Here is a 24,622-nt window from a genome sequence, read left to right as displayed (position 1 = left end):
CCTCCTTTCGGAAAAGCTGACCACGACTCCATTTTGTTGATCCCTGCCTACAGACAGAAACTAAAACAAGAAGCTCCCACGCTGAGGTTTGTCCAACGCTGGTCCGACCAATCTGATTCCACACTCCAAGACTGCTCCCATCACGTGGACTGGGATATGTTTCGTATTGCATCAGACAACAACATTGACGAATATGCTGATTCGGTGTGCGAGTTCATTAGAACGTGCGTTGAAGATATCGTTCCCATAGCAACGATTAAAACATTCCCGAACCAGAAACCGTGGACTGATGGCAGCATTCGCATGAAACTGAAAGCGCGAACCACTGCTTTTAATCAGGGCAAGGTGACCGGAAACATGACCGAATACAAACAGTTTAGCTATTCCCTCCGCAAGGCAATCAAACAAGCTAAGCTTCAGTATAGAGACAAAGTAGAATCTCAATTCAACGGCTCAGACACAAGAGGTATGTGGCAGGGTCTATAGTCAATCACGGATTACAAAAAGAAAACCAGCCCTGTCACGGACCAGGATGTCTTGCTCCCAGGCAGACTAAATAACTTTTTTGCCCACTTTGAGGACAATACAGTGCCACTGACACGGCCTGCAACCAAAACATGCGGCCTCTCCTTCACTGCAGCCGAGGTGAGTAAAACATTTAAATGTGTTAACCCTCGCAAGGCTGCAGGCCCAGACGGCATCCCCAGCCGCGCCCTCAGAGCATGCGCAGACCAGCTGGCTGGTGTGTTTACAGACATATTCAATCAATCCCTATCCCAGTCTGCTGTTGCCACATGCTTCAAGAGGGCCACCATTGTTCCTGTTCCCAAGAAAGCTAAGGTAACTGAGCTAAACGACTACCGCCCCGTAGCACTCACTTCCGTCATCATGAAGTGCTTTGAGAGACTAGTCAAGGACCATATCACCTCCACCCTACCTGACACCCAAGACCCACTCCAATTTGCTTACCGCCCAAATAGGTCCACAGACGATGCAATCTCAACCACACTGCACACTGCCCTAACCCATCTGGACAAGAGGAATACCTATGTGAGAATGCTATTCATCGACTACAGCATTTAACACCATAGTGCCCTCCAAGCTCGTCATCAAGCTCGAGACCCTGGGTCTCGACCCCGCCCTGTGCAACTGGGTACTGGACTTCCTGACGGGCCGCCCCCAGGTGGTGAGGGTAGGCAACAACATCTCCACCCCGCTGATCCTCAACACTGGGGCCCCACAAGGGTGCGTTCTGAGCCCTCTCCTGTACTCCCTGTTCACCCACGACTGCGTGGCCACGCACGCCTCCAACTCAATCATCAAGTTTGGGGATGACACAACAGTGGTAGGCTTGATTACCAACAACGACGAGACGGCCTACAGGGAGGAGGTGAGGGCCCTCAGAGTGTGGTTTCAGGAAAATAACCTCACACTCAACGTCAACAACACTAAGGAGATGATTATGGACTTCAGGAAACAGCAGAGGGAACACCCCCCTATCCACATCGATGAAACAGTAGTGGAAAGGGTAGCAAGTTTTATGTTCCTCGGCATACACATCACAGACAAACTGAATTGGTCCACCCACACAGACAGCATCGTGAAGAAGGCGCAGCAGCGCCTCTTCAACCTCAGGAGGCTGAAGAAATTCGGCTTGTCACCAAAAGCACTCACAAACTTCTACAGATGCACAATCGAGAGCATCCTGGCGGGCTGTATCACCGCCTGGTACGGCAACTGCTCCGCCAACAACCGTAAGGCTCTCGAGAGGGTAGTGAGGTCTGCACAACGCATCACCGGGGGCAAACTACCTGCCCTCCAGGACACCTACACCACCCGATGTTACAGGAAGGCCAAAAAGATCATCAAGGACAACAACCACCCGAGCCACTGCCTGTTCACCCCGCTATCATCCAAAAGGCGAGGTCAGTACAGGTGCATCACAGCTGGGACCGAGAGACTGAAAAACAGCTTCTATCTCAAGGCCATCAGACTGTTAAACAGCCACCACTAACATTGAGTGGCTGCTGCCAACACACTGACTCAACTCCAGCCACTTTAATAATGGGAATTGATGGGAAATGATGTAAAATATATCACTAGCCACTTTAAACAATGCTACCTAATATAATGTTTACATACCCTACATTATTCATCTCATATGTATACGTATATACTGTACTCTATATCATCTACTGCATCTTTATGTAATACATGTATCACTAGCCACTTTAACTATGCCACTTAGTTTACATACTCATCTCATATGTATATACTGTACTCGATACCATCTACTGTATCTTGCCTATGCCGCTCTGTACCATCACTCATTCATATATCTTTATGTACATATTCTTTATCCCCCAACACTGGTGTGTATAAGACAGTAGTTTTGGAAATGTTAGTTAGATTACTTGTTGGTTATTACTGCATTGCCGGAACTAGAAGCACAAGCATTTCGCTACACTCGCATTAACATCTGCTTACCATGTGTATGTGACAAATACAATTTGATTTGATTTGAGTCTGCGCCAACTTTCTGCCGCAGTACGGCACGCAGAAGGTAGACATGGGCGGCCTCCCATGTTTCCTCCGCACGCCGGAACCAGTCGTCCACTGCAGGAGCCTCGTTCTGACTCTGATGCCAAGGAGCCAGAACCGGCTGATACCCTAATACACACTGGAAGGGAGAAAGATTAGTGGAGGAGTGGCGGAGCGAATTCTGGGCCATCTCTGCCCAGGGCACGAACGCTGCCCACTCCCCCGGCCGGTCCTGGCAATAAGACCTACCCACATCCTGATTTACTCTCTCCACCTGCCCGTTACTCTCGGGGTGAAAACCTGAGGTAAGGCTGAACGAGACCCCCGACGTGAACTGGGGACCCCGATCAGACACTATATCCTCAGGCACCCCGTAGTGCCGGAAGACGTGTGTAAATAGAGCCTCCGCAGTCTGTAGGGCCGTAGACAACGAGAGGAGATGACAGGACTTAGAAAAACGATCCACAACGATCAGATTTGTGGTGTTACCCTGTGAAGGAGGAAGATCAGTCAGGAAATCCACCGACAGGTGCGACCATGGCAGTTGTGGAACGGTAAAGGTTGTAACTTTCCTCTGAGCAGGTGTCTAGGAGCCTTGCACTGGGCGCACACCGAGCAGGAGGAAACATAAACCCTCACGGCCACCAGTACTTCCCACTAAGACAGCGCACCGTCCGACCGATACCAGGATGACCAGAGGAGGGTGAGATATGGGCCCAAAAGATCAGCCGGTCGCGGACAGCCAACGGCACGTACAGACGCCCAGCCGGACACTGAAGGGGAGCGGGCTCTGTGTCCGCATCTAGCTCCCACACTACTGGTGCAACCAGGCAAGAAGCCGGGAGTATGGGAGTGGGATCCATGGGCCGCTCCTCTGTGTCATACAGCCGGGACAATGAGTCTGCCCTAACGTTCTGAAAGCCTTGTCTGTAGGAAAGGGTTAACACAAAACGGGTGAAAACCATAGCTCACCTTGCCTGGCGAGGGTTCAGTCTCCTCGCCACCCGGATGTACTCCGAAGAAGAAGAAGGCACAGTGGCGGAGCTTAGGTGGCATACCCGAGCGCTGAGAGAGCACCTCTCCTATCCCAGCCTCGGACGCGTCCACCTCCACTACAAACGCCAAAGATGGATCCGGATGGGCCAACACGGGAGCCGAGGAAAACAGAGCCCTCAGGTGACTAAAAGCCCTGTCTGCCTCAGCTGACCACCGCAAACGCAACCGGCCCCCCTTCAGCAGTAAAGTAATGGGAGCAGCGACCTGACCAAAACCCCGGATAAACCTCCGGTAGTAGTTGGCAAACCCTAAGAACGGCTGCACCTCCTTTACCGTGGTGGGAGTCGGCCACTTACGCACGGCTGCAATGAGGTCACTCTCCATCTCCACTCCTGAAGTGGAAATGCGATACCCTAGGAAGGAGACAGACTGTTGGAAGAACAGGCATTTCTCAGCCTTGACGTACAGGTCATGCTCCAACAGGCGACGAAGAACTCTGCGCACTAGGGACACATACTGCGCGTGCAGCGCAGTATATCAAAATGTCATCAATATACACCACTATACCCTTCCTGTGCAGGTCCCTGAAAATCTCGTCTACAAAGGCTTGGAAGACTGATGGCGCATTCATCAAACCGTACGGCATGACGAGGTACTCATAGTGCCCAGAGGTGGTACTGAAAGCCTTCTTCCACTTGTCTCCCTCTCGGATACGCACCAGGTTGTAAGCGCTCCTGAGATCTAGTTTAGTGAAGAAGCATGCCCCGTGCATTGACTCTATCGCAGTGGCTATGAGCGGTAGTGGGTAACTATACCTCACAGTGATCTGATTCAGACCCCGATAGTCAATATACGGGCATAGACCTCCCTCCTTCACAAAAAAGAAACTCGAGGAGGCGAGTGAAGTGGAGGACCGAATGTACCCCTGACGCAGGGATTCGGAGACATATGCTTCCATAGCCTCCGTCTCCGCCTGTGAGAGGGGATACACGTGACTCCTGGGAAGTGCAGCGTCTTCCAGGAGATCTATCGCACAATCGCCCCGTCGATGAGGTGGCGAGAGCCAGTATCGGGAAAATTCAGGGGGAATGTGCACGATGGAGACCTGGTCTGGACTTTCCACCGTAGTAGCACTAACGGAAACCCCTACACACCTACCTGAGCACTCTCGCGACCACCCAGTGAGAGCCCTCTGTGGCCAAGAAATAGTGGGGTTATGACAAGCTAACCAGGGTAGACCCAGCACCATGGAAAACGCAAGGGAGTTAATAAGGAAGAGACTAATTCTCTCCGTATGACCCCCCTGCGTCACCATGCCCAAAGGCGCGGTGACCTCCCTAATTAACCCTGACCCTAATGGTCGACTATCTAAGGTATGCACGGGGAGGGCACATCCACAGGAACAATAGGGTTCCCTAAACTATAGGCTAAAGCACTATCAATAAAATTCCCAGCCGCGCCTGAATCGACGAGTGCCTTATGCTGGGAATGCGGGGAAAATTCAGGAAACGTAATAGACAAAAACATATGCGCAACAGAGGGCTCTGGGTGAGAATGGTGCCGGCTCACCTGGGGTGATGCCAGAGCGCCCTGCCTGCTGCCTCGATTCCCAGAGGAACCAACCTGACCGGCAGTGTGACCTCTGCGGCCACAAATGGTGCACGAGCGGGAACCCCCTCCGGTCTCCCTGACCACCGCCCCTCCCAGCTCCATGGGTATCGGAGAGGGAGTGCGGGAGGATGGAACCATCAGACCCCAATCTGAACGTTCGTGAGTAGCCAACAGGTTGTCCAGGCGGATGGACAGGTCCACCAGCTGGTCAAACGTGAGGGTGGTGTCTCTGCAGGCCAACTCCCGACGGACGTCCTCGTGCAGACTGCAGCGGTAATGGTCGATCAGGGCCCTGTTGTTCCATCCCGCGCCGGCAGCCAGGGTCCTAAACTCCAGGGCGAACTCCTGGGCGCTCCTCGTCTCCTGCCTCAGATGGTAGAGGCGCTCACCCGCCGCTCTGCCCTCGGGCGGGTGGTCGAAGACTGCCTGGAGGCGCCTGAAGAACTCCCTGTCTCTCCCAGCGGTCCATTGTCTGGACAACGCGATCCATGGCGATGCCAAGATGGTGAAGTATAACTGCATGGTCCTGGACGCGCTCCTCCACCTGCAACTCGTTCCATAATCAAGACCTCTACAAATACTCAGTCCTGCCAATTCCAATCTGCCAGATCTTAATCTCTGCTCAGTCAGTTCATGATTCTAGCCATTTATGATTATTCAAGATCCTGTTACTCTGCTGTGCCTGCTTCCCTGCCTGACATCGTTTATCCTCTCACTGCAGTTTACCGCTCTGTCTCTGGGTCCTGTCTCCCATTCCACATCTCACCACCCAACTACCTTGGATTCCCCTCAGGACCTGTTTACCCTGTTCTACTCAGTTAACTCCAACCTCAGTCTCCACATCTGTTTTTTCTGCAACTCATCCGAGCTTCCCCCGGATTTGCACTCCATATCTCCCTGTGTAACAATAAATATTTTGCTTTATTCATCTCTGTTTCCTCATCTGTGTCAGCTCTTGGGTTCCCCTGTGTCATTCCGCTTAACATTCACAGAAGTATATATTCTTAGACCTGCATATTTAGTTAAAAGAAATTCATGTTACCAGGCAATATTAACTAGGGAAATTGTGTCACTTCTCTTGCGTTCAGTGCAAGCAGAGTCAGGGTACATGCAACAGTTTGGGCCGCCTGGCTCGTTGCGAATTGTGTGAAGACCGTAATTAATTTGCCAGAATTTTACATAATTATGACATGACATTGAAGGTTGTGCAATGTAACAGCAATATTTAGACTTAGGGTTGCCACCCAATAGATAAAATACGTAACGCTTCCGTGTTTCACTGAAAGAATGAACGTGTTGTTTTCGAAATGATAGTTTCCGGATTTGACCATATTAATGACCAAAGGCTCGTATTTCTGTATTTATGATATTATAATTAAATCTATGATTTGATATTTGATAGAGCAGTCTGACTGAGCGGTGGTAGGCAGCAGCAGGCTCATAAGCATTCATTCAAACAGCACTTTACTGCCTTTTGCCAGCAGCTCTTAGCAATGCTTGATGCACAGGGCTGTTTATGACTTCAAGCCTATCAACTCCCGAGATTAGGCTGGCAATACTAAGGTGCCTATAAGAACATCTAAAAGTCAAAGATATATGAAATACAAATGGTATAGAGAGAAACAGTCGACGCGTCATAATTACGACAATAACTACAACCTAAAACTTCTGAACTGGGAATATCGAAGAACTGGGAATATTGGACAACAGCTTTCATATGTTCTCATGTTCTGAGCAAGGAACTTAAACGTTACATTTTTTACATGGCATATATCGCACTTGAACTTTCTTATCCAACACTGTTTTTGCGTTATTTAAAAGCAAAATGACAGAATAAAAGAAAACAGAGAGGTGAACTATCAAATCATAAAATGTATTTGCGTAGATTAAACATACTATCAAATCAATTGACCAAGTAGTAAACATAAATCATTACTATGTAGAATTTAGGAAAATGTGTTTTATAGCAGCTATAAATCAAGCTATTGGTGTAGTGTTTTCATGCATCTCAATAAACTATAACGTAAATTCATTATTACCTCCAACTTGGCCCAATTCACATTTCCAATTGCCCACCCTGACATACCAAGCTATTACGGACCCTGCGTCTCAACCAATAGCCAGAACTCTGGTTTGTGTGTCTTCAGCAGAACAGTGTCGCCATAACCAAGGGCAAGTGGTCATATAATCATTCTTTGTTCCACTGCACAAGAGGGGGTCCGTGGAGTTTTATGAACGTCAAGGCAGACACACAATGCATAAGATGTTTTGATTGGCCGAAGTGGTCAAGCCTCCGACGGGACTCCGCAGTGCACACACGTAGCCTGCAATTCTTAATTATTCTCGCCACCGTCAGAGAACCCAGGGAAGAAACCACCATTTACCTACCATTAGGCTGCTATGCATATTTGTTTGGTTTGTCATTCTATTATTTTATCATGGAATTTTTGTGGTCATTTTTTGTGGTCATAGTCTATTTAGAATTGATCAGAATTAATTTCACATAAATAGTTTTACCAGTTATGTGTATTCTCAAATTGAAAAAAGTAAGGGAGCGGAAATGTTTCCCATGCTTGTTCAATGAACCATAAACAATTAATGAACATGCACCCGTGGACACTAAGACACTAACAGCTTACAGAAGGTAAGCAATTAAGGTCACAGTTATGAAAACTTAGGACACTAAAGAGGCCTTTCTACTGACTCTGAAAAACACCAAAAGAAAGGGTCCCTGCTCATCTGTGTGAACTTGCCTTAGTCATGCTGCAAGGAGGCACGAGGAATACAGATGTTGCCAGGGCAATAAATTGCAATGTCCGTACTGCGGGACGCCTAAGACAGCGCTACAGGGAGACTACAGGGAGACAGGACGGACAGCTGATCGTCCTCACAGTGGCAGACCACATGTAACAACCTTCAGGACTGCAGCTGCCTTGGTGGATGAGTGGGGTAACATCTCACAAGAACTGGCAAATCTGGTGCAGTCCATGAGGAGGAGATGCACTGCAGTACTTAATGCAGCTGGTACACCAGATACTGACTGTTACTTTTGATTGTAACCCCCCCTTTGTTCTGGGACACATTATTCCATTTATGTTAGTCACATGTCTGTGGAACTTGTTCAGTTTATGTCTCAATTGTTGAATCTTGTTATGTTCATACAAATATTTACACATGTTAAGTTTGCTGAAAATAAACGCAGTTGACGTTTCTTTTTTTGCTGAGTTTACATGCTTGGGGCCTATACAAAAACAGGATTAGTATAAAGTCAACAATAATATCATAATCAGTGGAATCCTTCAGGTAAAACACTTTCCATTCACTTTGAGTGGGCCAGAACATGTAAATATCTATTACTCAACATAAGAGGAAGTGTATCTCAAAATGTAATATAAAGGGGGGAGTTTGCATGTAAATGGCAAAAAAAAGCCCTGTACGTCTTTAAGCGATCCATGTCTTGCAGCAAAGTCAAAGTGATTCTGCTCGCAACAAGTTACATTATAGATGAGTCTTTACTTGCCAATAAAAATCCCATATAACTACTTAATACAACATTTGTAAGCTATAATGCCACAGTATGCACATGCCTCAATTAGTCCGGGCAAGGACTCTACAATGTGAAGAAAGCGTTCCACAGGGATGCTGGCCAATGTTGACTCCAATGCTTCCCACAGTTGTGTCAAGTTGGCTGGATGTCCTTTGGGTGGTGGACCATTCTTGATACACACGGGAAACTGTTGAATGCAACAAAAAAATAGCAGCATTGCAGTTCTTGACACAATCCGGTGCTCCACCTACTACCATACCCTGTTCAAAGGCACTTAAATATTTTGCCTTGTCCATTCACCCTCTGAATGTCTCAAGGCTTAAAAAGCATTGTTTAACCGCTCTCCTCCCCTTCATCTACACTGATTGAAGTGGATTTAACAAGTGACATGGAAAGAGCAGGTGTTCTTAATGTTTTGTATAGTCAATGTATGAGTAATTTTAATGTTGGCTCTTTATATTGTCGGATGGTGGGGCCTCCCAGCCGTACATGGCTCCCTTCTGTAAATATTACTGTGTAACCCTATAGCACATAAGGGTACACTATTTGTTAGCATGAACATACACTGTATTTCCCGATCTATCGTATGTAATTGTGCCAACATTTTAGCCAGGAAAATATTTTCATTTGTTTCTCATTGGACTCAAAATAAAGGATGAGTTGTCATTGTCAAACCTCAAGAAGCTAATTGCTCAGATGTACAATTAATTTAATCCAACTGTTTAATTACATTTGGCCTATATCAGTCAAGCTGTAGCACTTAATTAATTGTGGTTGCTTCTTATGTAAGTGATCAGCAACAGTTTAAAAACAGGTGTAACATGCATGTTGGTGGAGTGAATGCGAGCTGCTGCTTTTTTTAGGACAGTTTAACTGCCTTTAAAAGCTATTTAATGTGCATGGGGCTCAACTACCCCATCACCGTCTTTCTTTAGGGATTGATCAGCTCAGTGTGAGATTCAAATTCCACGTGAACGTTCAGTCAAGGTAATTAGGCTTCTCTAAGCATTGATGCTGCTGATGGTCATTAGTAGCCTACCAAAGATGCTAACTGCCTGGTACTCAGCACTCTATTGTCTCTCTAATCACTCTGACATCAATGCAAATGTATTCCAAATCAAATCAAACAATTCATGAGAGCCCATGAGCATTTCTATAAGCTATGCAATTGCGTGAAAAAATAAGTTGATGGCCTCTACTAAAAATAGGAGGAACATTTAATCACATTTACGGTCACTTCTGACAATGGTGTTTTTCCGCTATGTGAAGAAATAGCCTAATAGTTTATCAACATTTAAAGCTAAATATTCTGATCAGTTTTTTTATGCTAGTGGTTGTATTCATTAATAGTCCCAGACTGTTTGGAATATTTATTTCGCGCACAGATTAGAATAGTTCAACTTTTGTACTGTGGAGGATAGTAGATTAGGCTAGTGCTTTTCCTGTTCGTTAGTTCTACTTATTTTGTTGGCTGACAAAAAGTAAATGTGGACAGATCATCCAATATCTTCAATATGCACCTCGGAATTGAATAAGGACGCGTGGAGGTGCGTCCCCGATGTGTCTGTCTTCACTTGTAGCCTGTGAGAAAGACCCGCTTACATGATGGAGCGCCATGTGATTGAGAGGTGCTTCGGAGCATGCAGCACTCAGGGCGAAGTGCACAACGCAGCAAAAGGCATGGATTTTTTTAGGATGCATTATAGCCACACGAAGGGGATGCCGCCGTAAAATTTAAGGGAATATCAAGTGCTTGCTAAATTGTGAATGGGAGACTGATGAAGTGTGCACAGCCTGTGCAAAAAACAATGCAGAGCTCATACCTTTTCAAGTGACTTTTTTCAAATCATCATTAGTGTTGCATCATGTAGCCTTACAATGTATTAAAAATCCAAATGTATAGCCAAACGTTTGTAGAACAACTAGATTTACATTAAGCATATAGGAGTAAATTAAGCATATAGGAGTACTTATTTATTTGATAACCGCTCAACACAGAACAGCTGCATGTGTGCACTCCTTCAAATAGTTTGGAGAAAATATCCTTTCTATTTTATTCAGCTTTAATTCTATTGTTGATACAATACAATAATGCCAAAGAAATCTAAGCAAATCTTGTCTGCTAAATGAACGAGTGTAGCCACAGCCATTTGACTCATTTCAGGAAACTAGTCATATGTCGCAAGTCTGGACTTCACAGGAGAGCCATTTGAAAGTAAAAAATGTTTTTATCAAAATGTGTTTTCTGGCAGAAATGCCTTCTTGAACATGTGAACTTTCATATGCCTTAATAATAAACGTGTATGCCATCTGTAAATACGAATACAATTGTTAAATTACGAGCCTTGTTGGATAAGCCACAGAAAAAGCCAGCAACCTTCCCACTAGCCATGATTGGCTGAGATAATGAGTGGGCTGGACATGCCAAGGGAGGAGTTCGGATTGGTCTGCCATATAGAAGGCTTCTGTCTATTTGAGCTCATCAATCGGTATTAGTAATCCTGACAAACACGGATTTTCAAAAAATGTATTGTGTAGTGGAACTGCATAAGGGTTGCTCTCCACTTTCCTGGAGGATCAAGGTTTGAAATCAGTGGAAATAGAGTATGATAGCTAAAGAGATGGAGAAAACACCTGTCTTCGGATTACATCTTCAAACTAAGGGGAACCATGGTATGGCATTCCTGACAGGGATATGCATCCGTAATGCATGAAGATGTATACAGGTAAGATATTCTGGCTTTAGGTGGCTACATTTTCAGATATTACACATTTCTAATTTTGATGAAGTGGTTTCATTTCAAGCTAAAGTGTACTGTTAGCTAGCTAAAGTTAGATGGCTGGCTCCCTATATGTTTCCTAGAGCCGTTTGCTTTTCTAGTTCAAATCAAATCAAATGTTATTTGTCACATGCGCCGAATACAACAGGTCTAGACCTTACAGTGAAATGCTTACTTACAAGCCCTTATCCAACAACGCAGTTATAATAAAATTAAAATAAAATAAGAATAAGAAATAAAAGTAACAAATAAATAAAGAGCAGCAGTAAAATAAAAATAGCGAGGCTATATACAGGGGGTACCGGTACAGAGTCAATGTGCGGGGGGGCACTGGTTAGTCGAGGTAATAAGGTAATATGTACATGTAGGTAGAGTTATGGGGAAGAAGCTGATTAGAAGCCTCTTGGACGTAGACTTTTCGTTCGGGTACTGCTTGCCCTGCGGTAGCAGAGAGAACAGTCTATGACTAGGGTGGCTGGAGTCTGACAATTTTTATGGCCTTCCTCAACCTAATGTTAGCTAACTAACATTGAACCTGGTTGGTTAGCTCCCAGCACTATGGCATTGTTGGTACTTCATTGTTGATTAACTAGCTAACGTTAGCTGGCTGGCTAGTTAGCTAACGTTACATGACATGTGTGATCTTAAACGTTGTTACCTAGCTAGGTTCATTGTATATGTCTTAAGCTGAAGTTTCCTGTTTGCTAGCTAGCTGACGTTATAATTCGTTTTCCAGAGCCGTTTGCTTTTCTAGTTAGAGCCTAATGTTAGCTAGCTAAAATTTAACCTGATTGGTTAGCTCCCAGCACTGTGGCACTGTTGGAACTGTTCATTGTTGTTTAACTAGCTACCGTTAGCTAACGTTATGTGACGTGTGTACAACACCCGTTGAATATGGCCGGTGTCAGTATACATCTGCAAAAAAGCGTAATGAAATTGTTGCCAGCAGAGCTGGTTAGGCTGTTGATATCCAGAGGTCAACAAATCATTGGCCATAGCGTCAAGTGTGCGCTCCGAGAGCGAAACGAGATATGTGGGGCTAAAGTTTAAGAGGGTGTGGACGATGTTGAATGGGTGGAGACAAAGAGGAGCTTTTCACTAGAAACCAAAACATTCAAAGGCCATTTTTCAAAAGTGAGTTTACAAGTTGATCAACTTTCAAAGCCAAATTACTTTCCCATTGTTCCACAAATGCAGTGTATGATATACCATTTTGTAGCTCTGAGACTCTACCTTTATACAATGTAAAAAACACCATTTCAAATGTTACTACATAAGACTGAATCCAGGTGGTGAGTCACATTTGGCATAGGCAGATCAGGACCTAACATAAGGACAATTCAGAGTATGCTATTCTGTTCTTCTGAAACAGGCTACATTTTCTTCATATCATAATTCTTTAGACCGGTCTAAAATAAATATTGGATGTATAGTGATGGTGAAGGTGATAATACATGGATTTATTAGACTTTTAAAAATGTAGATGTTCCAAAAGTCTGCATCAGTGGCTTGTAGGAAATGTGGAAGCCAGGAGTTGCCAGATGTATTTATTTTAATTAACGGTCAATCACTGTGAGACCGACAGTCATTTAATTGACAATCAGAGCTGACAAAATGTCATGACCGCCACAGCCCTAGGCTACATTTGGAGATCCACTGATGGATACAAACCTTTTCAGTTGATTTTATGGCCTCCATCTAAAACATCCTACACGGACAAAAATGTAAATACTTGAGCAGATAGCCCCACCATAAGTGGACAGCTGTATCAAATACTCTTCAACCTCCACTCCTCTCTCTCTTCCTCCCTCCCACCAAAAGACAGTTCAGCTGAACTTTTTGGGAGAATGTTGTTCTCGAAGCAGTTGCACATGCAGTTTGAGAGTCAGGCAAGTGTCTATGTGACAGGTCAATTAAATATAAATGGGGGTTATCGTTTCTCATAGCAATGGAGAACGCCAATAACGGGGTCAAAAGGGCAGAGGTGCGGGGGCAACGAGGTCTGCCTTGAGCTCTACCAGTCAAATCCGAGGTAATACGAGTTAGAGAGCGTGCTGTTCTGAGAGCTCAGCGTGACACACGGACATTACTTATCAACCACTTCATATACACTGATCGCTCCTCAATGAGTGATTGATTCTATCCCTAACAAGATGCGTTTGTTTTTGAATAGGCTCTTCTTTCAAGAACCCTGTTTGCAATTACCCTCAATGGTCCTATTACCAAGGATCATTACTCAAAAATGATGATGAGGAGCCCAATGAGACAGCGCTGCAGTTTGTGGAGACAGGAGCTCTGAGTCAGTTTGATGAGTTGCTGGCTCGCATCCGGCACCCAGGGCTATGATCACAGTTATTATCGGGGCTCAGTTTTATCATCACGCTAAAGTCACCGCTAAACTTAAATTAAACAGGCAAAGCCAAACAAACCTGCCACCAGCGAGGAGGGAGCTCTCCTAAGGAGAAGCTCAATAGCTCGACTTTAGGCAACCACCCCGTTTTAATTCCCCCGGTATTAGTTAACCCATCTATAGGCAGAACTGCAGTCCAATGAAAGCAAAATCATTACTGGGTCTGGGCTACCTATTATGGGTGTGCATTCCAAATGCCACCCTATTCCCTATATAGTGCACTACCTTTGACCTCAAAAAGTAGTTCAAAAGTAGTGCACTATACAGGGAATCGGATGAAATCTGAGATACACACAGATGCTAATTCCAAAGAGGAAATTCCTCATGCATGAATGTGATCCGTCTGATGACACTATTTAAATATAGTGTAGCGGTGGGACGTTGAGTGGTTGACTGTTCGCCATACAGTAAATCCTGAAGAAGAGGATTTGTTATGCATTTAAAGTCTCTCCAAAGACAACCTCGACAGGCACACTGACAATCAGCGCGACCACATTTATGTCCTATTCATTTCCTGTCCCCTGTTTAATATACAGAGCATCCCGTTTAATAGAGTTCACCTCCATGGAACTGTGATGTTATATTTGCTTCAATGGTTCATTATGATCACAAGAGCCTCCTTTATCATGCAGAAATCAGTGGGCTTAGCCACTAGGCTAGCTGGCAGGCTAGACAGTGAGTTGTATATAGCGACATCATGCATATTATGGGTCAGCATGTGCCCCGTTTATACTTGCAGAGATATGGTAAGGAGCAATTGGCACTACTTTGCTGACCTGAACCAAACTGTGCTGGCACTGATATTTTCTTTTCACATTGATCTTTTCAGCATAGTTCCAAAAACAACGGTGGATGCGTAACTAGCACAGCTCAGTACAGCTTGGTTTGGATCGGCTCAGTTCAGCTCAGAAGTGTGAAAAACCCTCAAATATCTTTAGTCTGACTGGATACCTTTAACATCTAAAATCTCTTGAGGTGAACACTAACAGGTTGCTCAATGGGCAACTTTTGTGATTTTACAATAGTCTTCTTGTTTCTTTACGGAGCCACCATCCTTGCATACTTTTTTCAGTTACTTAGATGGAAAGTATGGTGGGTTACAGATATAGAGGGGATAACAGGAGGAAAGTGGTGTATGGGGCAGGATTCGATCCCATGCCATTCTTGGCAATGTGTGCCTGTCGGACTGAAGCACTACCACTGAGCCAGTCTCCCTCAAGTGACACAATTTTTAAGAAATAGGAAAGAAATTAAAGGGAATGTTCAGTATCACCCTGAAAGTAGTCTATGGACCAGGAGAAACTGTAATCCATATTTTGGTTTGCTATAAACAGCCACTACAAACTTCAGCTAGACTTTATCTACCACTAGCAAAAAATCAAAGTGTGATAGGGACATGCAGAGCTTTAGCTAGTACCACTTGGTGAGGAATGCCTTTGATAGTCCTCATAACATACAGCATCATTCTTCCCATAAAATTAAGATGGTGGTGATGAGGAGAGCGTGTGTCTTACTGTTTCCTGCTTGACTTACATGCTGGCTAAACCGGGCGCACGTGCGTCTGTGTGCGCCATTGCGCACATGTTGATTTTGTCCACCCATAACCAGATGCGATCAGGACACGCAGGTTGAACGAACTCTGAAACAACTATATTCATTTGGGGACAGGTCGAAAAGCATTAAACATGCATGGCAATTTAGCTAGACAGCTTGCTGTTGCTAGCTAATTTGTCCTGGAATGTAAACAATGTGTTATTTTACCTGAAATGCACAAGGTCCTCTACTCCGACAATTAATCCACAGATAAAAGGGTAAACCGAGTTTGTTTCTCTCCTCCTTCAGGCTTCCTCTTCTTCTTTAGACTTTATATGGAGGTTGGCAACCAACTTTAAGGTGCATTACGACCATCAACTGGACTGGAGTGTGAACCTCAGGATTTGCAGCGCGTCAAGCAACACAAATAGATCCAAGTTCTACTTTAGCGCCTGGCTATGCAGACGATCGTTGACGTGCCCGAACAGTATGGATGCAATGATTGAATAACATGTACGTGTACATTTATTTTGCAACACTCGCGCACGCAACACGGGCGGTGTGGTCAGCACATTAGCTTTTTTATGGCAATTTTTGCTTTAATTATTACTTTGCTGCCCAGAATGTTTGTGCAATAATTTCCTATAACCGACAAACACTTCTGGATCATGAATCGGAAGCTACATACTTATCTCCCAGCTTACCAGATCTGGAATACTTCATTCACTCCTTTGTTCCCAGCACAGTGGGCTAAACTGTTGCTCCTGGACAAGATGACATAAGGCAACGCCGGCAACGAAGAAGAGGAAGGAAAGGAGGACTCCAAGCTAGACTGAAAAGACGGGTAAACTCGGCCACCTCTTCCTTGTATTTTGATGGCTCATGTCCAATTTCTGGAAATTAAACTTTGTGAACTCAGAGCAAGGCCTCAATCGCAGAGGGACTTCAGGGAATGCTGTGTGACATTAACCAACCCTGTCTAAAACACATATCACCAATGTATCCTGATCCACCAGATGATCCAGCGTGCTTGAACATGTATACACAAACATCCGTAATGCGTACTAAGCCATCCTCCGCACCCACTTCGTCTAATCAGATCATGTTTCTCTGTTCCTACTCCCTGCCTACAAGCAGCAGCTCAAGAGGGAGCCACCGACACAGAAAATAGTGAGGCGCTGGACAGAGAAGGCAGACCTAATGCTGCAGGATTGTTTTGAGAATACTGAATGGAATACATGTTCAAACATTCATCCTCTCAGGACTCATCCATCAATATTGCAGAATATACAATGAATTCGGAAAGTATTCAGACCCCTTGACATTTTCCACATTATGTTACGTTACAGCTGTATTCTAAAAATGATTAAATAAATAATAAATACAATTTTCACACAATACCCCATAATGACAAAGTGAAAACAGGTTTTTATAATTTTTTGCAAATGTATAGAAAAATATAAAAAACGTATACCTTATTTACATAAGTATTCAGACCCTTTGCTATGAGACTCAAAATTGAGCTCGGGTCATCCTGTTTCCATTTATCATCCTTGAGATGTTTCTACAACTTGATTGGAGTCCACGTGGTAAATTCAATTGATTGGACATGATTTGGAAATACACACACCTGTCTTTATATTATGTCCCACATGTCGGAGCAAAAACCAAGCCATGAGATGAAAGGAATCGTCCGTAGAGCTCTGAGACACGATTGTGTCGAAAGCACAGATATGGGGAAGGCTGCCCAAAAAAAATTAACATTGAAGGTCCCCAAGAACACAGTGGCCGCAATCATTCTTAAATGGAAGAAGTTTGGAACCACCAAGACTCTTACAAGAGCTGGCCGCCCGGCCAAATTGGGCAATCGGGGGAGAAGGGCCTTGGTCAGGGAGGTGACCAAGAACCCGATGGTCACTATGACTGAGTTTCAGAGTTCCTTTGTGGAGATGAGAGAACCTTCAAGAAGGACATCCATCTCAGCAGCACTCCACCAATCAGGCCTTTATGGTACAGTGGCCAGGCGGAAGCCACTCCTCAGTAAAAGGCCCACTTGGAGTTTGCCAAAAAGCAGCTAAAGGACTCTCAGACCATGAGAAACAAGATTTTCTGGTCTGACGAAATCAAGACTGAACTCTTTGCCTGAAATCCAAGCGTCACGTCTGGAGGAAACCTGGCACCATCCCTACGGTGAAGCATGCTGTTGGGATGTTTTTCAGCAACAGAGACTGGGAGATTAGTCAGGATCGAGGGAAAGATGAACGGAGCAAAGTACAGAGAGATCCTTGATGAAAACCTACTCCAGAGCACTCATGACCTTAGACTGGGGCGAAGGTTCACCTTCCAACAGGACAACGACCCTAAGCACACAACCAAGACATTGCAAGAGTGGCTTTGGGACAAGTCTCTGAATGTCACTTAAGTGGCCCAGCCAGAGCCCGGACTTAAGCCCCATCTAACATCTCTGGAGAGACCTGAAAATGGCTGTGCAGCAACACTCCCCATCCAACCTGACAGAGCTTTGGAGGGTCTGCAGAGAAGAATGGGAGAAACTCCCCAAATACAGGTGTGCCGAGCTTGTAGCGTCAAAGGTGCTTACAAGCACTGAGTAAAGGGTCTGAATGCTTATGTAAATATGATATTTCAGTTTTCTTTTTGTTATACATGTAAAGAAATGTCTAAAAACCTGGTTTTGCTTTATCATTATAGGGTATTGTGTGTACTGGTGAAAGCCAGTACTGCAGCATTCAATGTCGGTGGCGCACATGGAGTACTAGTCAAGCAGGTACGAGCTCCGCAAATCCATTAGGGATGCAAAAAGACTCAAACTTGATTTGATGATCGACAACTCAGACTCGCGTCGTATTCGGCAGGGACTACAGACTACTACAGACTGCAAAGGCAAATCCAGCTGTGCCCACTGAAGCCTCCCTAACAGATGACCTTAACACATTCTATGTTAGCTGTGAGGCAAACAATACTGAGTCATCCAGGAAGACTATCACTGCTCTGGATGACTATGTGCTATCGGTCTCCAAGGCTGACGTGAGGAAAACTCTCAAAAGAGTGATGAGTCACAAAGCAAGCTGGCCCAGATGGCGTACCTGGCTGCGTCCTCAGAGTGTGTGCTGAACATCTGGCGGGCGTCTTCTCGGACATCTTCAACTTGTCCCTGTCCCCGGCTGCAGTCTGCTTTAAGGAGACCAACATCATCCCAGTGCCCAAGAAAAACAAGGTGTCATGCCCAAATCACTATCACCTCTTGCACTCACCTTGGTCATCATGAAGTGCTTTGAGAGGCTGGTCATGGCCCACATCAAGGCCAACATGCCAGTCATACTGGAACCACTCCAATTTACCTACCGCACCAACACATCCACAGAAGATGCCATTTCCATTTCTATTCACATCTGGACAAGAGGAACACCTATTTGAGAACGCTATTCATTGACTACAGGTTCAGCATTCAATACTATTGTTCCCTCCAAGCCCGACACCAGCCTCTGCAACTGGATCCTGGACTTCCTGACGGGCAGACCACAGGAATATTGGCAACAACACCTCCTTCGCACTGACTCCACACAGGGGCCCCCAATTGTGAGACCTCAGTTCTCTGCAGTACTCCCTGTTCACCCATGACTGTGCGATTTTTGCACGACACCAACTCCATCATCAAGTTTGTTGACAACACCACAGTTGTAGGCCTGATAACCAACAATGATGAGTCAGCTTCTAACTCAACGTCAACAAAACAAAAACAGCATCACACACACTCCAGCCACGAGTTGTTCACTCCCTTACCATCGGGCAGACGGTATCGGATCATGAGGTCTGATACCAACAGGCTAAGAGACCGTTTATATCTACAAGCCATCAGACTGCTGAACAATTGAACTGGACTGACCACCTGCTCTGATTCATCACACATATGTACTCACTCATGCACACACATACAGACACACACACACACACACACACACACTGAGTGTACCAAACATTAGGAACACCTTCACCTTTTGCCCTCAAAAGAACCTCAATTCGTCAGGGCATGGACTCTACAATGTGTCGAAAACGTTCCACAGGGATGCTGCACCATGTTAACTCCAATGTTCTGTCAAATTGGCTTGAATGTCCTTCTTGATACACACATGAAACTGTTGTGTGTGAAAAACCCAGCAGCGTTGATGTTCTTGATACAAACCGGTGTGCCTGGCACCTACTACCATACCTCTTTCAAAGGAACTTAAATATTTTGTCTTGCCCATTCACCCTCTGAATGGCACACATGCACAATCCATGTTTCAATTGTCTCAAGGCTTAAAACAAATGTTTTAACCTGGCTCCTTCCCTTCATCTACACTGATTGAAGTTGATTTAAAAAGTTACATCAATAAGGGATCATAGCTTTCACCTGGTCAGTCCATGTCATGTTTACGTTATGTTCTTAATGTTTTGTACACTCAGTGCTACACACACACACATCACAACTGCTGCTACCAGACTGCTATTATACTGCTCAATTTATACACATGGAAATATTGGACTATAAATTGTGCCTTCCTATATTTTACTTATGCTAAAATAGTTATTCTATTCTACCGTCATTTACATCACGTTGTATTCTTATCTTTTCTTATTTTTGTTGCGTTGTCGAGAAGGAACCTGCAAGTAAGCCTTTCGATGTATACCATGCCTATCCTGTAAATATGACTAATAAAACTTAAAAGGAATACACAACTAAAATCGTACAACTGTTTCGTTTCTCTGCACAAATGTGCGTGTGATAAAAGCATGTTAAAAACACCATGTAAGCATGAGTCTCTGCTAGAATGCGAGTAAGCATTCCCACTACAAGGCCAACTTGCAAAGTACAAATTGGCTATACTGGAAAGTGAACATTTATAAAAACAAATGTAAATATCATGTAAGGTTATGGTCAGTCATAAGGTAAAAAATCTTATTTTTTAAAATTAATTATCATACTTCTGGATTTGCATCCTGACCCGATGGTGACAGTGAATCAGCATACCTCTTTCCCCATAAAGAGTGGGTGGCACTCCATGGTCATTCTCAACTGCCTCTGTGTCTCCTGCCAGTGACGCTGTGTATAACCTCAAAGGACTCTGAGGGTCCAAGGAACGGCCATTGGAGATGTTGGCCAGTTGAGCAGCAGCGTCCTTAGATCTCCTCTTCTCCTTCTTCAGAATGCTCACCAGGATATCTGTGATGCTTAGGTTAAAGAACATGTATAGACATCCTCTTTGGGAAGAAATGGTTAATGGGTAACTTAAAAAAAAAAAAACTGAAAACGCACACCTGAGTTAGCCGGGTGGTGGGTACCATACGTAGCAAGTAAGAGAAGAAACACTCCAGAGCTACGGGCTGAGTGCCTTTGACCAGGATTGTCTGTCACTTTCAGTTAATTTTCACATTTGTTGACATCCAGCAGGTGGTTGCTATAACACACTGCAAGCTGATGGCTACCAGCTGGTTTTATCAATTCATCGCCGCAGTATGTCTGAGCCATGAGAGGAAATGTCTATCCTCACAAATGTGTAACAAAATATCTCATCAGTCTGGTTTGAGGTAGAGATAACAGTCAGGTTTAAAGTCAAGGTATAGGCCTATATGGCATTTGGAGGTAAGGAATGGGACAAAATAGATACTCCAATTTCAACACAAATGGTAAAGGTCATTCTGTCTTAGAGAAAGGGAACTTCCATCTGTCAATATATCACAGAAAAACTAAATTAAGTTTCCAGAAAAGGACAAAACATATTTTGAAGAATATCGCCGGTCTGCCTTGCACTGTGAGGGACATTACATGAAGATAAAGATGACATGCGGCTCCCCTTACAACACATACTTCAAGACAACAGGGGCAATAACAATGGTTTCCTTTGACATGGAGGAAATGGCACGAGCACGCTGTCGTCTTTAATATGGGCCAGGCTGACACATGCATTCTCTGACCTTACCGGCTCAGTGAGATGTCCTGGGAATAGGGTGCCATTTGGGACCGTCAATATTATACAAAAGATTAGGGTGCCATTTGGGAACTCCGTTCTGCCACCCCTGGTCTTTGGTGCACCATTGGGGGGTGAAAACATCTGAAAACCTACCTCGTCAAAGAGTATCTTAAATAAGACATCTCAGTCTTCTGCCCCATAAAAAGTTTTAACTTGCACTGGTCTTTTCCTACTAGTGTAACCAATGTGAAATGGCTAGCTAGTTAGCGGGGTGCGCGCTACTAGCATTTCAATCGGTGACGTCACTCGCTCTGAGACCTTGAAGTAGTTCTTCCCCTTGCTCTGCAAGGGTCGCGGCTTTTGTGAAGCGATGGGTAACGATGCTTCGAGGGTGGCCGTTGTCGATGTGTGCAGAGGGTCCCTGGTTCGAGCCTAGGTAGGGGCGAGGAGAGGGACAGAAGCTATACTGCTACACTAGCACTGACTTCGCTGATAACTTCTTTATTGAGAAAAATGTACTTACTACGACTGGAGGAAATGTGTGATGTGATAGTCTCAACTAGCTATCTTAAGATGAATGTATTAACTGTAAGTTGCTCTGGATAAGAGCATCTGCTAAATTACTCAAATCTAAATGTACATTTGGGATGCAGCCCTTGTCTGGTATGAATTACCGGAGAGAATAGGAGCCGTGAAGGCTGGAGAGAGCGTGTCAAGATTCCAGAGCATCTTCTCCTGATGAGAGTATTTTTTTTCTTCACATTTGTGCATGAGTGCATTTGTGTGTGCGCACATTTGTGAGTGTATGTTTGCGTACAAATGTGTGTGTGTGCGCACATTTGTGTGTGTGTACATGACAGAGTGAGTGAGTGCAAAAGAGTGGGGAGTGAAAGACCAAAACACTCCGATCCTGTTCACACTTCCAAATCCCACGACATATTCCACCTGGCAACAGAACAGCACAAACTTATTCAACCCATTAGTTAAATTTACTGTAATGGTTTCCCTCTGTCCCATCTGCTTCAAACCCAATCCATTGGGATCAATCAAATGTTTTGGAGAACCTTGCACTTACACACTGTAAGCTGACAGTCTATATGTAGTTTATGCATATACAGGCACAGAGATGCAAAATGAACAATACATTCATTTTTATTTTTAATGGCTGTCCTTGAAAAGAAAATCCCAAGCCCCTTGATTTGCCAAATGAAAAGGTTGTCCATAGGCTGACATGCTTACTGCACAACGGGAATACACATCTGTTCCCTGCACTGCCAAGAAGAAAGGAAACAGGGCCAGGGAAGGTAAATCCATAAAATACAGACTGTCAAGTACACTTTTTTTTAACCTATAAAGTGCTGACTGCTCAAATAACTCAAGACTAAAGCAAAAAATAAAAAGATCTTCCAAGATTTAGGCACTGTCCTTTTTTTTTACGACACAAGCACCAGGTTGCATTCCATCAAAATATACATTCAATATTTTTTTTTTTATTTTATTTTACTAGGCAAGTCAGTTAAGAACAAATTCTTATTTTCAATGATGGACTAGGAACAGTGGGTTAACTGCCTGTTCAGGGGCAGAACGACAGATTTGTACCTTGTCAGCTCGGGGATTCGAACTTGCAACCTTTCGGTTACTAGTCCAACGCTCTAACCACTAGGCCGATTTAATCAAAGGGTTGTAGTAAAGTACACAAGGAAAATTGCTTATTTTCAAAAACTGCCTGTGATTTAACAAAAGAGTACTGTGCTGTTGATGCCTGGGATGACATCCAGTAATTTACAGTCACCACATTATTTGGTTCCCTGAGCCCGTTCTAGTTTTGCCTCATCAGATTTTCAAACATCTTGTTTTCACACCTACCAAAATCAGGTTAGTCTACATAGATAGACGATTTACATCTCTCAATCAAACAAGCTATCTAAATAACCAGGTTTATGTCAGGATGATAAATGGCCCCCTATTTAGGGCGTCTGCAAAGTACTACTCATTTAGCTGTCATGTAGATGTAATCGGGAACAACAGTGTAAAACGAATTAAATGGAACCAAAACAGTATCATAACTCTCATGGACCTGAACGTAACTCAACTAAACAGAGTGGCCTGGTAATGGTCAAACAGAATCTCATATCAACACACCTCAATCATTGCTAACAACATAGTCCCCGATATAATCAATTGAAGATAAAGGAAAGCCGCATTACGAGTTCACTCAAATGCTGTACCAGAGGTTTGGTACCAGTACCCCCTGTATATAGCCTCGCTACTGTTAATTTACTGCTGCTCTTGAATTATGTGACCCAAAAAAAATTGATTTTATTAAATACCTGTTGAAACCAATGAATCCCCAACTTCCAGGACACGCTGCCGGGCAAAGCAAATACACATCAAAAAGCTCAGAGCCAAAATCCACTTTTCACAAGTGGCTTCTGTGGATAGTGTCAGTATGGTTCATTTTCAAGGTCACCAGGAAGGGACAAGACAAGCGTTTGCCAGACTAAGCCACCCGTGCAAGTCAACAGTAAGTAGGAAAGGGCTCAGAAACCCTAGCACTACAAACCTGATTCCACTAATCAACGCATCATCAAACCTTTGGTTAGTGGAATCAGGTGTGTAGTGCTAAGCAAAACACTCAAATATGCACCCCTTTCGGTCCCCAGGACCAGGATTAAAAAAACACTAAGTGAAATCCATTTGTCTCCTTTATTTATATGGTGTCTGATGTAGTATGCTTACACTCGCTTGACCGGTTCCACAACAAATTCCATTATTGGAAAAAGCTCTCTTCGACATTCTCAGGGAAAGTCAGAACCCACTTTACTAACCCCTTAAAAAAAAATCACATTTCACTTTAAAGCAAAGTGCATACAAATCTTCGAGAGCACAGTACACTATATCCTATGAGCTCCAAGCCTGAGGGAACGCACTGTGGAGTTTATGGAAACAGAGTGGACGGACTGGACTGTGTCACTCACAGCCCTGCCAATACGATGGGGGGTATTACTGAGAAGACAGGGAATCACCACCTTGACGTGCAAGTAAATATTACACAATTAGTAGGGTAGTTGAGGGAATCCTTGAGATCTCGCTGATAATGTAAACATGCGGTGGAGGATTACTGATAAGTATTCGCAAAATATTGTCTCTTTCTTGGAAAAAATCAGCAGCCACATGAGCAGCCTTCTTGCCAGGCGTGATTTTGGGCAGCTCCATGGTAATAAATGTTACTGTT

At 44.3% G+C, this 24,622-nt stretch overlaps 1 protein-coding gene across 1 annotated transcript in view; it reads right to left on the bottom strand.

The window, feature by feature from the left end:
• The window catches only part of kif6 (kinesin family member 6), a 231,250-nt gene that overhangs the window by 76,928 nt on the left and 129,700 nt on the right, over positions 1-24,622 (bottom strand). Inside the window, exon 13 of the mRNA XM_029641050.2 lies at positions 20,448-20,639. Within this exon, the coding sequence (XP_029496910.1) occupies positions 20,448-20,639 (192 nt within the window). The remainder of the gene's footprint in view (positions 1-20,447; positions 20,640-24,622) is intronic.

The sequence above is a fragment of the Oncorhynchus nerka genome, linkage group LG28 (genome assembly GCF_034236695.1).
Source record: "Oncorhynchus nerka isolate Pitt River linkage group LG28, Oner_Uvic_2.0, whole genome shotgun sequence".
Taxonomy (NCBI): Eukaryota; Metazoa; Chordata; class Actinopteri; order Salmoniformes; family Salmonidae; genus Oncorhynchus; species Oncorhynchus nerka.
Note: the sequence above shows the minus strand (reverse complement) of the source record. Positions and strands in the feature narration are given on the sequence as shown.